At 44.8% G+C, this 16455-nt stretch overlaps 1 protein-coding gene across 5 annotated transcripts in view; it reads left to right on the top strand.

Annotated features, from left to right (window-relative positions):
• The window catches only part of KCNH5 (potassium voltage-gated channel subfamily H member 5), a 259762-nt gene that overhangs the window by 50305 nt on the left and 193002 nt on the right, over window positions 1–16455 (top strand). For 3 of the 5 annotated variants that reach the window (XM_072115834.1, XM_072115833.1, XM_072115837.1), the window contains one exon: window positions 4039–4074. The exons of the other annotated variants lie outside the window; for them this stretch is intronic. In XM_072115834.1, the coding sequence (XP_071971935.1) occupies window positions 4039–4074 (36 nt within the window). The remainder of the gene's footprint in view (window positions 1–4038; window positions 4075–16455) is intronic. 5 annotated transcript variants of the gene reach the window in all.

Genomic DNA, 16455 nt, shown 5'->3' with positions numbered 1-16455 from the left:
CTTACAGCTCTAATAGAGGGACCTAGTTAAAATTTAATGTTATTCCGGATGCGAGAACTACTTGCGAGATAATAACACGTAATGATCTGGAATGCTGTAATCAATAGGAATACAAGAGTGAATATATTTTGTACATAAGAAGCCTGGTGAAAAAATTATTGCTTAGACTCACACTTTTAGTTACAGAAGGTCCCTAGGTTTCATAGGTTTGTTCTTAAGTTGAATATAATTACCAGTGCTGTGCTGACCACCACGATCATCAGGTCTAAAGCCCTGAAACTTCATCAAGAAGTGATTCTCACTAAGATTGTCGTAATATGTTGCTTCCCCGCTCAGGTCCGACAGAGTAAACCATCTTTCTAGTGGTGCATGTAAGTGCATTCTCTTGTGACACTATTTGAAAGTTAAATTCTGCGCTAGTCGGATCGTCCGATGGAATGCCCCCACAATGCCAGCGCAGACACATGTTAAATACCTGTCAAAGCCGTGTAAATCCCAAAAAAGAAGGAAAGTTAGATGAAAGTGCATTCCGCGACCATTAGTAAAAGGGCCCCATTGTCTCCTGAAGGTAATTGCCAATATGCAGATCAGGCCCTATAATCCCAAGAGGTGGGATTATGTGACCTGGAAAGGCAGAGGATTATTGGACAACCATGTAATGCATGGCTGGGCTGGAGCCACTAGAGTACTAACCTTTCTTGACTCAAACTCTATGCTCCTTAGGCTTATGGATAGCTGTCTTATGAGTCGCTCACTGGTTTCAATGTATGTCAGTCCTGATGTTCCCATGAAAAAACTTAGCTTCCCGCACCAGGTGCAGATAAAACATTGTTTCAATTCATCTTTATTGATCCATCTTCTTTAAGAAAACATTTACAAGTCTTGCATGGTTACCGGACAAGAGAGGAAAGACCTACGCGTTTTGAACGTGCAATACATTTTTATTCATGGCTAAAATTCCTTCCCACTGTTGCATGATAAGTTGGATATACTAAGAGGCTTTGGCCTGTGTGCCTGTATATTATATATTTCAGCTACATCCTGTGCCAGGACCCAGGGGTGGGCTATGATAAATTTGCGCTTCACCTCACTCCTCCATTCCCACATTTCCAAAACAAAGGGAGTCATTTACTAAGGGCCCGATTTGCGCTTTCCCGACGTGTTACCCGAATATTTCCGATTTGCGCCAATTTTCCCTGAATTGCCCCGGGATTTTGGCGCACGCGATCGGATTGTGGCGCATCGGCGCCGGCATACACGCGACGGAAATCGGGGGGCGTGGCCGGACGAAAACCTGACGGATTCGGAAAAACCGCCACATTTAAAAAAAAAAAAAGTGTCGCGAAAATTGCACTTACCTTCACTCAGCCTGGCTCGGTGTATTCCAGTGCGTTCGGATGCTCTTCAGCGCAGCAGCGCCACCTGGTGGACGTTGGAGGAACTACCTTTAAAAATCCACCGAAGAGAACGCGCCGCTGGATCGCGAATGGGCCGGGTAAGTAAATCTGCCCCATTGAGTGGAATTGGTGAAAGGGGGAAATTATGCACTTTCCTTGCCATACACTAGGAAATGTTTACTTTTTCACACCTTGTACACTAGAAAACATATAAGGCTTGATAAATCCCACACCGAGGGAAGATAAAAAAGCTCTTTTAGAAGCAGCGTCTTATTAACACTTATTTATAGGTTATGCCTGGTATTGCGGCTCAGCTCCATCTACTTGACTCACATAGAAATCCTTTGATTCTGCAAGTTGTTCAACTGTTTCTTCAAAGTTATTAGAGAATTGAGCATATAATAGCTATTGGAACTGACCATTGATAAATTTTGTGTTATTTTATAGCAAGTCATATGTAATGACGACCTATATAGCATCCTCGGAAACCCTATGTAAATACCATATTCTGAAAGCCATTCATTAGTTCATCTTGGAGTGTGGAAAATAAGTATATTGTGCTGACTTTTACATGAATTGTCAGCTTTGTGCTGAGCATGCATTGTGCCACTGTCTTGTAGATAAGCTTAGGGTTGATCTGATGAGGCACATGGCAAGAAGCTGTAGAATAAAACAATAGAGAGGGCACGAGACGGCTGGTGTATTTGTTCTCTTTTTACTCATTATATTTGCTCGACATCTCCTGGGTTTGAGTGGTTCATGCTAATGGTTTTTTTTACCGTGATGACATAGCAAAATGTAAAATCAGGTTCCCTAGTTAAGGCAGAAAACAAGATGTGTGCAAACACAAAGAGAAACTCAGTCACAAAAATTTGTTAACCTGTTAGTAACCACCCAAACATCACTCTCACAGTGGTTACAAGTGGGCTGTCGAGGCATACAACTTTTTCAGTTTTTTTCCCGACTCAAACTGTGTACCCGTATTTTTTGGGCTATAAGGCGCACCGAATTATAAGGCGCACCATCAATAAATAACAACAATCAAATTACCCTTACTCACAAATGAATGGAGAGAACAGCGCAAGGAGGATACAGGTTAAAAGATCCAAAAAAAACCTATGTTTTTGCACCATCAATAAATGCCTACTAAAGCGTCTAGGTTCATATATAAGACGCACCCTATTATAAGGCGCACCTGATTATAAGGATGAATGACCAGCAGGTGGCAGACCTGTGCACAGTTCAAGGCAGCTGTTCTCTGTATGTACGGGTTCATATGTAAGGCGCACTGGACTATAAAGCACATCTTTGATTTCTGAGAAAATCGAAGGATTTTTTGTCTTAAAAATACAGTACTCAGCTTTGGGACACCATCTCTTAACATCCAGGACCACAAGTACTTAATCCCTTAGATGCTGATGTAAATTTTGACCATGGCATATACAGGGGCACTCCCACTATTGGCACAAAACCACGATCAGTGGTCTTTATTAAATGGAAACCAAGTGTCATTAGTGAATGTGTGGAAGAGGAAGAAGTTAGTTTGGTATCCAGCACGTGCACTCAGAATGATTCCTTGCCCTCCCATTAACCAGATGGTTTTACAAGGTAGAATGAATGAATGTGTGTTTTTGAGTCCTCAATATGGTTGTTCTATTTGTCCTCAACGAACCTTAATGCTTTTCACTTCAGACAACTTATTCTAGACTCATCATTGGAATCCACATATGGTAGACAAATTTATTGTATAAGTGTGACTTCATAAAGTTGAAACTTTAGGCATAATTAGACTCCAGTGGTGCAAGAAATACTTAGGAACTGGTCGCAACTTTTTGACTCCACTCCAATCCACTCCAAACATTCAGACATCTTAACCCACTTCACAAAATTGGAATAAGATATCTTAATGATAAATCTCCCCATCTCCTCACAGTGGTGGAGACAGGGCCAATCTGGATCTTGGTCATGAACGACTGAGATGAGAATAACCCTCTAATACATGAACGGATGAGGTCTCCTAGAGAACTCGGTTGAAGAACACTACTTGTTTATAAGTAGTCAATATATAGTCTTAAAGGGGTTTTCCCATAAAGGAAAGTTAGGCCCTATCCTTATGCTAATGGAGCTGATAGAGATCATTAAGCACGGCGCTCGGCAATTTCCGTCAGCTCCATTGAGATTAATGAAGCAGAACCGTAATGTACGGTCGTCTGCTCCATTAATTTGATGGAGCGACGAGGGGTCTGACGTTTTTGCGATCTGTGGGGGTATCAGCACTGAGACCCCAATGATCAGCATGTTAGGCCCCATCCCGTAGATAGGGCCTAACTTTCCTTCATGGGAAAACCCCTTTAAACAGTAAAATAAAATCTTATAATGTAAACAAATCTCATAAAATGTAACATAGACATTAATCAGTGTTATATAGTGTTGACCTTTCACCTGGGATTGTGGAAATAATAAGTGGCTGCTTGCTCTAGTATCTTACCATCTCCATCGTGAAGAATGTTTGTTATCTGAGAACGATGTCCATGGTGCAAGGCTATGACTATAACTGTTTGTTCATTTTTGTGACTCTTTTATTTTTTTGACCATTTTAATAAACAGAAAAAAACAAAATGGGAATTCTTTTTTCACACAGCTAACCTTGGATCAACTCATCTAAAAAACAGACAAAGTAAGTCTTAGTAGTTGCTCTAGTGGATTGTAGTCAATTTTAGATGCTCCTAGTACATAGTACTTAGACATTATAATCCCTGAATGTGTGTTCTTATGACCTCACAACTCACAGAAATTTGTGATTATGAGAGTTATTGTAGCAATGAACTGGAATTATTAAGATTTTTTTTTCTAGTAGACCATTTGTCAACACTATTGGGCAGTAACTCTTGTTATTCACTACTACATATTAAGATGGATATTAATGGAATTGAAATTGTACATTGAATTGCCAATTTTTTTTTTTGCCTTGTTTTTTCACAGAAAGAACTGGCCACAATTTCGAAAAGAAAAAGTGGCACAAAAAGTTTAAAATGTATTTATTTGACGATTGTCTTAAATGATGTATATTTTGGACACTGTAGAGGAGGAAATTACATTTGATTATCACAGGGGATCCTACATATGACAGCTCTCTATTCGTCCAATGGAAATCCATGGTCAGCTGTGTGGTATCTGCATATGTCAATGCACTTTATATTAAAATATTTCTATATATATCAGAATAGGCCCATAAGTGTCACTGAGTGACATATTATGGATCTATAACACTAAACCATATAAGAGTCATGAATTTGAGACCTTAGCCACTAAGTATATACAGTTATGAAACTCTCTAGCAACCAATCACTGCACAGCTTTAATTTTTTCTTAACTGGGCTATGATTGGCTGCTATGGAAGTTTTGCTCCTTGAAATTTTCCTTTGTTATGTGTTTAAGAGGATTTGTTTGAATTGTATGTTTAGTGTAATAGATAATATAAAATAAATACACACCTCTAGGTCCAGCTCTCCAGTGGTTCTGGTCCTGTCATATTACCCATTTTTTTCCAAACATAAGACAGGGTTTTATATTATTTTATTGGTCTGATAAATTGATTAGAGCTTATTTTACAGGATGTCTTATTATTTTCAACAAACAATAATCCACATTTATTCTTGAACAACCCCCCCCCCCAAATACAGTATTTACTAAAATATAATTATCTCATCATCTTTTGGACCATGATGATAACTCTTCAAATCCTGAATTCCACTGAGAATTTCTTGTGACTCTATTGCCTTTAGAGTTATAAGCTCGCATTTGACATGTCTAGAAAAGGCACTTTCCTAATATGAGCACCTCTTGCCTATGTATCTGCCTGTACTGCATTGCATCTGTCAACTCACTCCTTCTCCATGCTGACTTCAGCTGACAGGTTACACACCTGTCCCTAAGAATGTCATTTTCAGCTGGTGACAGGTTCCAATAGACTTTGCTATGCTAATTTAAAAAAAGACATCATTCTGAATCATTTCAGTACTAAAAGTTTGTCTTATATTACCCAGCTCCCTGCCAGCAGTGTGTGGTGAGTCCCGGGGAGGGCAGCTGCAGCCTGTGTGTGCCTGTGTTGGTCTCCTATCCTCCACACTCATGTAACTCCCTCCCCACTTCCTGTCATGTGTGTTAAGCAGGCAGGTGGATGGTGTGGAGCAGAAGAAGAATGCCTAAAGAGACATAGACACAGGGTCCGATTGGGGTACCTGGGCCCCCCCCCCCCCCCAGTGAAATAGATTTTGGGGGCCCACCCACTACTACATAGAAATATTCTGGGATAAGAGAATTTCTAATCACTAGTGGGGGCAGTGAAATAAAGGATAAGCCAAGCCCTTTCTCCCTCCCTCTCTGCTAGTGCTCGGCTCTTGGTTTGTGTACAGGGGCTGCAAGGGTGACGTTAACTCAGGGCATTAATGTAAGGGATAGTATAAGATTTACCCCTGGTTTCCCAGGCTTTCTGCTGCTGGCTGGGCTGTGGTTAGGGATGTAAGTGTTCACACTGTACACCAACCTTCCAATAAGGAAAACCTTTACACAAAACATTAACCCCACTATTGTGTCCCCGCACCACATAGACAAGTCACACCTGGCTCTCTGACCCTATAGATATAACAGTACATAAGCTGAGAGCTGTCTCACACTAGGAGGTTAGTCAGTGAATATAATAGTGATCTGACACAGGAAGAAGTAGGGTCTAGTACCTCACAAGTGACATGTCTTCTCCTTCAGGGCCAGAATCTTCGCAGAATTTTCTGGCAGATTTGTTCAGCTCTGGGAAGCAAATACCCCTCACTTCGCCCCTAAAAATACCACAGTTACTTACAGTATAATCTCACCTGGATAACACTGTACTTCTAAAGAATCTACATAAGAAACCCCTCTTTGCCCCCAGCATATAAAAATTACATTGTTACCCCCAAATATATTACTATACTACAGTCCCTGAATAAATAATACAGTACCAATTAATAAATAATACTATACTAGTACATTTCCACCTCCCACCAGATTCTATTAAGGCCCCCATACACATTGCCACCCCCACCATATTCTATTAAGCCCCCCCCCCCCCATACACATTGCCACCGCATCCTTCATTTTCTAGTTAGGCCCCCCCATACACATTCCCCCCTCCATATTCTAGTTATGACCCCCATACACATCTGCAACACCCCTGCCGCTGCAAGACAGAGGGGTTGTTGTGAATACGTCCCACCTTGTAGCTTGCAGCCTGTGTAGGGTCTGATCAGCCCCACAGCATGCCACTACATAACACAGGGCAACACTGCAGCGGTAGAGTCTGCCTGGTATGGCAGGAGTTAATTGTTAAATGTGATGTAATATGTGTAAGCTAATCACATGTGTTATACCTTGTATCTGTAAGCTGGGATGCGATTGGAGGAGGAACCACCACCTGACCAGTGGGAGTAATAAAAGTTCTAGAGAGAAACCCTTGTCTAGTTAGACAGGAAGACAGACCAGAGCAGTCAGAGCTCTGTTCACTGCCTGAGCAGCTTTGAGGAGCTAGTTAGTGACAGAAAGGGGTATCATCCTACCTTTAAGGGTGATATCTGAAGCAACCCAGGACAAGCTGAAGCATCCTACTAGGACACAGCTATCTCCCAGCCTGCCATTGCATCCAGGCTGATGATCCATTCCTGTGATTCCCTCTCCAACTGCAGTCCCAGCATTCTACCATTTGTCAAGGCACGTTGCTACTGTTCCTGTCGGTTCCAATAAAGAACTGTAAGTTATTTTTGTTCAACGTCTGCCTCCGTCTGGTCCCTGCTACAACGGCTGTCACCATCACGGGCACCCTATTCACCACACCGCAATAGCAGCCTCTCCCTCATCCTTTCTTGCACACACCACCTGCTGGAGACCTGCCAGGCTGTAGGACAGCCCTCCGGTCCCCATACCAAGCACCGTGACACTAGTGTGCCTAGGCCGCAATCGCCAGCCACTCCGGTACTCCGGGCCCCGGCTGTCTCCAGGCCCCAAGAAAAGGCTAGGCCCGGTGGGGGATGTTGCACATCCCTCTCTTCATATTCAATTTAGGCCTCCATACACATCCCCCCCTTCATATTCTAGTTAGGCCCCCCATACACATTCCCTACCCCTTCATATTCTAGTTAGGCCCCCATACGCATTTCCCCCACCCCTTCATATTATATTTAAGCCCCCCATACACATTTCCCCTCTTCATATTTTAGTGAGGCCCCCCCATACACATCCCTCCCTTCAAATACTAGTTAGGCCCCCCATACACATTCCCCCCCCTTCATATTCTAGTTAGGCCCCACCATATAAATCCCCCCTTCATATTCTAGCTAGCCCCCCCATATAAATCCCCCCCCTCTTCATATTCTAGTTAGGCCCCCCATACACATTCCCTAGCCCTTCATATTCTAGTTAGGCCCCCATACGCATTTCCCCCACCCCTTCATATTATATTTAAGCCCCCATACACATTCCCCCCCCCCTTCATATTCTAGTGAGGCCCCCCCATACACATCCCTCCTTTCAAATACTAGTTAGGCCCCCCATACACATTCCCCCCCTTCATATTCTAGTTAGGCCCCACCATATACATCCCCCCTTCATATTCTAGCTAGCCGCCCCCCATATAAATCCCCCCCCCCCTCTTCATATTCTAGTGAGGCCCCCATACACATTTCCACTCCCCTTCATATTCTACTTAGACCCCCCCATACACATCTCCCCCACCTTCATATTCTAGCCTATACACATTTCCACCCCCCTTCATATTCTAGTTAAGCCCCCATACACATTCCCCAACTTCATATTCTAGTTGGGCCCCTCCATACAACCCCCCTTCATATTCTAGTTAGGCCCCCCCATAAACTCCCCCCCCCCCTTCATATTCTAGTTAGGGCCCTCCCCATACACATTACCCCCCCCCCCTCTTTTGTCAATAGGAAAAAAAAAGGGGAGAGATGCGCGATGACGTCATGATATGGCCACGCGATGATGTCATAAAATGGCCGCGCATCTAAGTAACAGTGCACCAGAAAGCACCTGGCTGCGTCACACTTTGGCTGCAGTGATAGTACTCGAGCAGCCTTTCCGGCCGCGTCAAGTACTATTTCAGGCACTGGCAGGGGCGTCCCATGGATCCGAAAGGAGGCCCCCGCCATAGTACCTGGTGTCGAGGCCCACCGGGGATGGAACACCCCCCCCCCCCAACCCCGCACCCGGCCAGACACTCACAGGCTGCATCTGCCTTCCCTGGGACTTACCACATACTGCTGGCAGGGAGCCAGCTAATGTGAATTAAATTGATATAAACTACTGAAATGATTAAGAATGCTGAAAAATCTATTTTTAAAATCTGCATAACATTCCTGTTAACAGTTTTGTTTAAAGAAGAAAATATCCCCTTCGATTTTGCATAATTATTGCGCATCTAGGTACAACAAATCTGGAGTCCGTTACAGTCAGTAGTTGGAGCTGTATGTGAAAATGACACCCCAACTCTGACAAGATTTTTGTGTGATATTAAAATAGAAATTCTCCTCTTTAAAATGACACCAGAACTGTGTTTCTTCTAGCTATGGCTAAGAATTATATAGCCCTTTTTTAACTAGGGCTTATTATCAGGGTACTAATATTTCAGTTCTGAAAAGGATGAAAAATCATGCTAGGATTATTATCACCCTAGGGTTATTATTACAACTTATTTTCAGTGTAGGTCTTATTTTTGGAGACACTGGGGCAGATTTACTTACCCGGTCCGTTCGCAATCCAGCCACGCGTTCTCTGCTCTGGATTCGGGTCCGGCCGGGATTCATCAAGGCAGTTCCTCCGACGTCCACCAGGTGGCGCTGCTGCGCTGAAGTTCCCTGAAATGCACTGAAGTTCACGATCCTATCCTGGATGAAGGTGAGTGCAAGCTCCGCGACACAATTTCCTTTTTTAAATGCGGCGGTTTTTCCGAATCCGTCGGGTTTTTGTTCGGCCACGCCCCCCGATTTCCGTCGCGTGCATGCCGGTGCCAATGCGCCACAATACGATCGCGTGCGCCAAAATCCCGGGGCAATTCAGGTACAATCGGCGCAAATCGGAAATATTCGGGTAACACATCGGGAAAACGCGAATCGGGCCCTTAGTAAATGACCCCCACTGGGTAGGAGTGATGACATGAGTGCATTGTGCATGCGCCAGCTAAGTAATTTGCTGGCCTCCATGGACATGCCTCTCATTGAAATTGACACATAACCAGGATACCAGGACCAGAATCATGTGCCTTTGTAGAGGTAAAAATTATTTTTTTTTTCTAACCTTAGGCTATAGCTTGGCCACTTGAAATGTAAAAACTTTTATGAATGTATTCCTGCGCTGGTTCTATATGCTGGATTATTTACTTGTTAGCTTTGGATGCTGCATTTTACTGCAGTTTTTTTTGGTGCTAAAAACAAAGAACCTTTGTTGTACAGATTTAATGCAACAATCGATAGTGTAAAATACATAAAATATATCAATACATATCTGTCCATATGTCAGATAACTGTAATGGAAAAAGATGGCTGCATAAATTACCTATAACTCACAATTGTGTAAACTAAACTGTTATAAAGTAGGAGGAGTTGAGTAGATTGTACATCTGTGTGACATATGTTATAGAACAGCAGAACTGAGAAGATTGTACATAGAATTCTATCTTTAGGCAGCATTTAACATAAGAGGAGGAGTTGAATAGATTGTACATCGTGTCCTATCTGCTGGCAGCATCATGTTATTAAACAAGGAGGTTAGCAGATTGTGTCCTGTCTGCAGGCATTATGCCATTGAGCCAGAGGCGTAGCTAGGGGTTCAGCACAGGAGGGGCAAAACCCATCTGAGTTGGCCCCAACTGAGCAATACCTATATTACTACCATACAGTGATAACTATATTTCCCAAACCTTATTATATATATAATATATAGTATTTAAAAATACTAAAATGAATACGCCCCTGTGTGCTGCCCCCATTTAACTAGTGCTTCTTTCCATTGCCCATATATACATTGTTGCCCCCCCAATTGTCCTCCTAATGTAAATAACTACCCCTTATATCATTGATGGAGAACCTTTTAGAGGTTTTGGTGTCCAAACTACAACCAAATTCCACTTTACCATTTTAACACAATTTTCGCAGTAACTGTTACAGCTTTTAATTGTATCGGCATCCTGAGGACACCAATGGAGTGAAAAGTAGGAATTTTAAAGTAGGAAGAGAAATTCTGATTATTGTAACTTCAATCCAGAATCCTCAATAACAACATCTACTTGATCCTCCAGCATTGCCAAATAGTCTAGTGTGTGTCGCTTAGCTTTGAAATGGTGCGTCCTGAGCTGTCTGGGGCTGCAGGTTGAGGCATTCAAGCCTGTCTGACGAAATGTATCCAGGGGTGATGGCATGGATGCCCACAGAGAGGGTTCTGAGTGCCACCTGTGCCATAGGAATGCCCCCACTGCCTTATATAGTGACCTCATATATATATTATAATATTATGTTGCCCACTTATAATGCCACACACAGTACTGTACTGCATATACTGTCTTCCTGTGTTCCTTATATAATGCTGTATAATTGTTGGTTTGTTTTCAGTCCAGATAAGAAACTCCCTTGTTCTCCTTTCTCCTTTTTGTGTTTTCTTTGTACTTTTGGTAGTAAATGGAATCCCTTCTGTTTCCATCAGCTCCCTGATGCTACGTTCACATGAATCGTTTGAACGGCGCTTTGCAATGCAATTTAGAGGCTTTGGGTCTTGTCCTAATACGTTCCAATGATAAACACAATGGCCAAGATTTATTAATAGAAGGGCAAACTGCAAAAGTGCCGTTTTCCCTCCTGTCCAGCGGGGATGCGCCTGATGATGAATTGGAATGATGATGATGTATTGGAAACAATTCACAGTGCTGACTGCGCCAAAATAAGTTCACCATTTTATTTTTGGTGCACTCATTTTGACGGGCCTGTGCCACAATTATGTTGGACTTCCGAACGGTACACACTGTGCACTGGAACGCCCCTTCTGTCGGCACATTTTGTGCCGTGGTTGAAGTAGTGCAGTCACAACACAAAACTGTTGCAGAAATCTAATAAAATAGATGCAAAATAGGGTTGCACATTCTCTTTAGCTGGCGCAGTAAGCTTTATAAATCTGGGCCGTTTGTTTTGCAAGACCCATCTGCGATTAGCCAAAGCCCCACAGCCTCTGAATTGTGCTTCAAAATGCAGTTTAGGCCGGTGACACGCTTGGTGTTCTCAATCCATACACACTGCATTTGGAAATGCAATGCAAAGACTGCAGATGCAATCAGGCGGTCTACCAACACTGCGTTTACATCACGTTTACTGACCGCAATGTAAACATAGTGTAAACTGATAATCTGATTTGCATTGCATTTTGGAACTCAATGTGAACCCAGCCATACACTTTTTCTGCATGAAAGCTTCCATTATATATCTGAATTAGATTGTCCTTTGGAGATAAGAATGTTCCCTTAATTCTACATAGGCTTAAAATGTGTAAAAACCCTCCGGCATATATATATATATTGCACTACAAATCATACATCACAGATGGATATGTAATGCAAATATAGTTTTGGTGTAATACATTCATTTAGTTAAAGGAAATATACCATCAAAATCAAGTATCATAAACCAGGGACACTTACTCCTAAATCCAGACATTATGGGAGACATTTATCATACGCTTGCGCTCGTGCCCCGCCGCAGCATATTCGCAGCGGGATACATCAAGAGGCTTCCGCTTCTTGATCAGAGATGAGCGAGCACTAAAATGCTCGGGTACTCGTTATTCGAGACAAACTTTTCCCGATGCTCGAGTGCTCGTCTCGAATAACGAACCCCATTGAAGTCAATGGGAGACTCGAGCATTTTTCAAGGGGACCAAGGCTCTGCACAGGGAAGCTTGGCCAAACACCTGGGAACCTCAGAAAAGGATGGAAACACCACGGAAATGGACAGGAAACAGCAGGGGCAGCATGCATGGATGCCTCTGAGGCTGCTTAATCGCACCATTATGCCAAAATTATGGGTAACAGCATGGCCATGACAGAGTGACAGAATGAAGCTAGATAGCATCTAAAACATCCAATAATTGACCCTGACACTATAGGGGACGGCATGCAGAGGCAGCGGCAGCAGGCTAGAGAGTGGCATGGCGACATACCCTAAATGGACTCAGGCTTCAAACCAATGGGTGGCAGAGAGGAACCAAAGGAGGTGAGCAAGAAGCGCTCAAATAATATCGGTACATGATAAAAGTTTGCCAGTATATTTTGTGGATTACACAGCAGGGTGGCGACAAAGTTAACATGGAAGCCATGAAAACAACCCAAAATTCTGCCTGACACAGCTCGTTTGATAAGGGGACCATGTTTGGAGGCAGTGAACTAGTAGTAGATTAAAGGTGCTGCAGTTAAAACTATGTTAGTTGGATCTTGGTATGGAGCTGGCGCTCCGCTGCCAGGCGAGCTTTCGCCAATCCAAGCCCCTGTCTCTAGGCTACTCCCCAAACACCACTTCTAAGAACCTTTTGTATAAGATCAAGTGTAGTAGCGTTCTTATAAGTTTAGGATATGCCGGGTGAGGGGAATGTAAACAGATGCGCAAGAAGCGCTGAAATAATATTGGTAAATGATAAAAGTTTGCCAGTATATTTTGTGGATAACACAGCAGGGTGGCGACAAAGTTAACAACTTTGATGTGGAATGCCCTGTAATAGCTCTTGGGCGGTGTGCCTTTTATCGCCTAGGCTCAGCAGTTTGAGCACCGCCTGCTGTCGCTTAGCGACGGCACTGCTGCTGTGCCTAGAGCTACCGACTGATGGCTCCATGCCCACGGATGGTAATTTGGAGGAGGAGGAGGTGGAGGAGGGGTGGGAGGAGGTATAGTAGGCCTTTGAGACCTGGACCGAGGTAGGCCCCGCAATTCTCTGCGTCGGCAGTATATGACCAGCCCCAGGGTCAGACTCGGTCCCAGCCTGCACCAAGTTAAGTGTAGTAGCGTTCTTATAAGTTTGGGATATGGCGGGTGAGGGGAATGTAAACAGATGCGCAAGAAGCGCATGATGCGCATGGAGCTGGCGCTCCACTGCCAGGCGAGCTTTCGCCAATCCAAGCCCCTGTCTCTAGGCTACTCCCCAAACAGCACTTCTAAGAACCTTTTGTATAAGATCAAGTGTAGTAGCGTTCTTATAAGTTTAGGATATGCCGGGTGAGGGGAATGTAAACAGATGCGCAAGAAGCGCTGAAATAATATTGGTAAATGATAAAAGTTTGCCAGTATATTTTGTGGATAACACAGCAGGGTGGCGACAAAGTTAACAACTTTGATGTGGAATCCATGAAAACAACCCAAATTTCTGCCTGACACACCTCGTTTGATAAAGGGACGATGTATGGAGGCAGCTATATGGACGACTTTTGGAGGTAGCAATGGAGACAACGTGTGGAGGCTGCTATGGAGACAATTTAATTTGGATAGTGCCTGTATGTGGCAGTCCCAAAAATTTTTCAAACCAGAGGAGCAGGTAGGTGGCCCTCCAGTAAAATGGAATAGATTGAGTGCCTGTATGTGGCAGTCCAAAAAAGTTTTCAAACCAGAGGAGCAGGTAGGTGGCCCTCCAGAAAAATGGAATAGATTGAGTGCATGTATGTGGCACTCCCAAAAATTGTTTAAAACAGAGGACCGGGTAGGTGGCCCTCCAGAAAAATGGAATAGATTGAGTGCCTGTATGTGGCACTCCCAAAAATTGTTTAAAACAGAGGACCGGGTAGGTGGCCCTCCAGAAAAATGGAATAGATTGAGTGCCTGTATGTGGCACTCACAAAAATTGTTTCAAACAGAGGACCGGGTAGGTGGCCCTCCAGAAAAATTAAATGCATAAAGTACTATAGCAAGAGCCAGTGGGCCCTGTCAAAAAATAGCCAGTTTCCTCTGCTTTACTGTACAAAGAGGAGGAGAAGGAGGAAAATGAGGAGGAGGAGGAGTGGATCAATTATTCAGGTTGAGCTTCCTTCACCTGGTGGAGATTGGAAATTCTGAGAAATCCAGCCTTTATTCATTTTAATAAGCGTCAGCCTGTCAGCGCTGTCAGTCGACAGGCGTGTACGCTTATCGGTGATGATGCCACCAGCTGCACTGAAAACCCGCTCGGACAAGACGCTAGCGGCAGGGCAGGCAAGAACCTCCAAGGCGTACAGCGCCAGTTCGTGCCACATGTCCAGCTTTGAAACCCAGTAGTTGTAGGGAGCTGTGTGATCATTTAGGACGATGGTATGGTCAGCTACGTACTCCCTCACCATCTTTCTGTAAAGATCAGCCCTACTCTGCCGAGACTGGGGACAGGTGACAGTGTCTTGCTGGGGTGACATAAAGCTGGCAAAAGCCTTGTAAAGCGTACCCTTGCCAGTGCTGGACAAGCTGCCTGCTCGCCTACTCTCCCTCGCTACTTGTCCCGCAGAACTACGCACTCTGCCGCTAGCGCTGTCAGAAGGGAAATACTGTTTCAGCTTGTGCACCAGGGCCTGCTGGTATTCATGCATTCTCACACTCCTTTCCTCTGCAGGGATGAGAGTGGAAAGATTTTGCTTGTACCGTGGGTCCAGGAGAGTGAACACCCAGTAATCGGTGCTGGAATAAATTCTTTGAACGCGAGGGTCACGGGATAGGCAGCCTAGCATGAAATCTGCCATATGCACCAGAGTACCAACGCGTAAGAATTCACTCCCCTCACTGGCCTGACTGTCCATTTCCTCCTCCTCCAACTCCTCCAACTCCTCTTCTTCTGCCCATACACGCTGAACAGTGAAGGACTCAACAATGGTCCCCTCTTGTGTCTCGCCAACATTCTCCTCCTCTTCCTCCTCATCCTCCTCCACCTCCACCTCCTCCGATATGCGCTGAGAAACAGACCTGAGGGTGCTTTGGCTATCAACAAGGGAATCTTCTTCCCCCGTCTCTTGTGACGAGCGCAAAGCTTCCGACTTCATGCTGACCAGAGAGTTTTTCAACAGGCCAAGCAGCGGGATGGTGAGGCTGATGATGGCGGCATCGCCACTGACCATCTGTGTTGACTCCTCAAAGTTACTCAGCACCTGACAGATATCAGACATCCACGTCCACTCCTCATTGTAGACTTGAGGAAGCTGACTGACCTGACTACCAGTTCTGGTGGAAGTTGACATCTGGCAGTCTACAATCGCTCTGCGCTGCTGGTAAACTCTGGATAACATGGTCAGTGTTGAATTCCACCTCGTGGGCACGTCACACAACAGTCGGTGAGCGGGCAGTTGGAGGCGGCGCTGCGCTGCCCTGAGAGTGGCAGCATCTGTGCTGGACTTCCTGAAATGCGCACAGATGCGGCGCACCTTCGTGAGCAAATCTGACAGATTGGGGTATGTCTTGAGGAAACGCTGAACTATCAGATTTAACACATGGGCCAGGCATGGCACATGTGTCAGTCTGCCGAGTTGCAGAGCCGCCACAAGGTTACGGCCGTTGTCACACACAACCATGCCTGGCTTCAGGTTCAGCGGTGCCAGCCACAGATCAGTCTGCGCCGTGATGCCCTGTAATAGCTCTTGGGCGGTGTGCCTTTTGTCGCCTAGGCTCAGCAGTTTGAGCGCCGCCTGCTGTCGCTTAGCGACGGCACTGCTGCTGTGCCTAGAGCTACCGACTGATGGCGCCGTGCCCACGGATGGTAGTTCGGAGGAGGAGGTGGAGGAGGGGTGGGAGGAGGAGGAGGCATAGTAGGCCTGAAACACCTGGACCGAGGTAGGCCCCGCAATCCTCGGCGTCGGCAGTATATGACCAGCCCCAGGGTCAGACTCGGTCCCAGCCTCCACCAAGTTAACCCAATGTGCCGTCAGCGATATATAGTGGCCCTGCCCGGCAGCACTCGTCCACGTGTCCGTGGTCAGGTGGACCTTGTCAGAAACGGCGTTGGTCAGGGCACGGGTGATGTTGTCTGACACGTGCTGGTG

Source organism: Engystomops pustulosus, chromosome 7 (genome assembly GCF_040894005.1).
Source record: "Engystomops pustulosus chromosome 7, aEngPut4.maternal, whole genome shotgun sequence".
NCBI classification, from domain to species: domain Eukaryota; kingdom Metazoa; phylum Chordata; class Amphibia; order Anura; family Leptodactylidae; genus Engystomops; species Engystomops pustulosus.
Note: the sequence above shows the minus strand (reverse complement) of the source record. Positions and strands in the feature narration are given on the sequence as shown.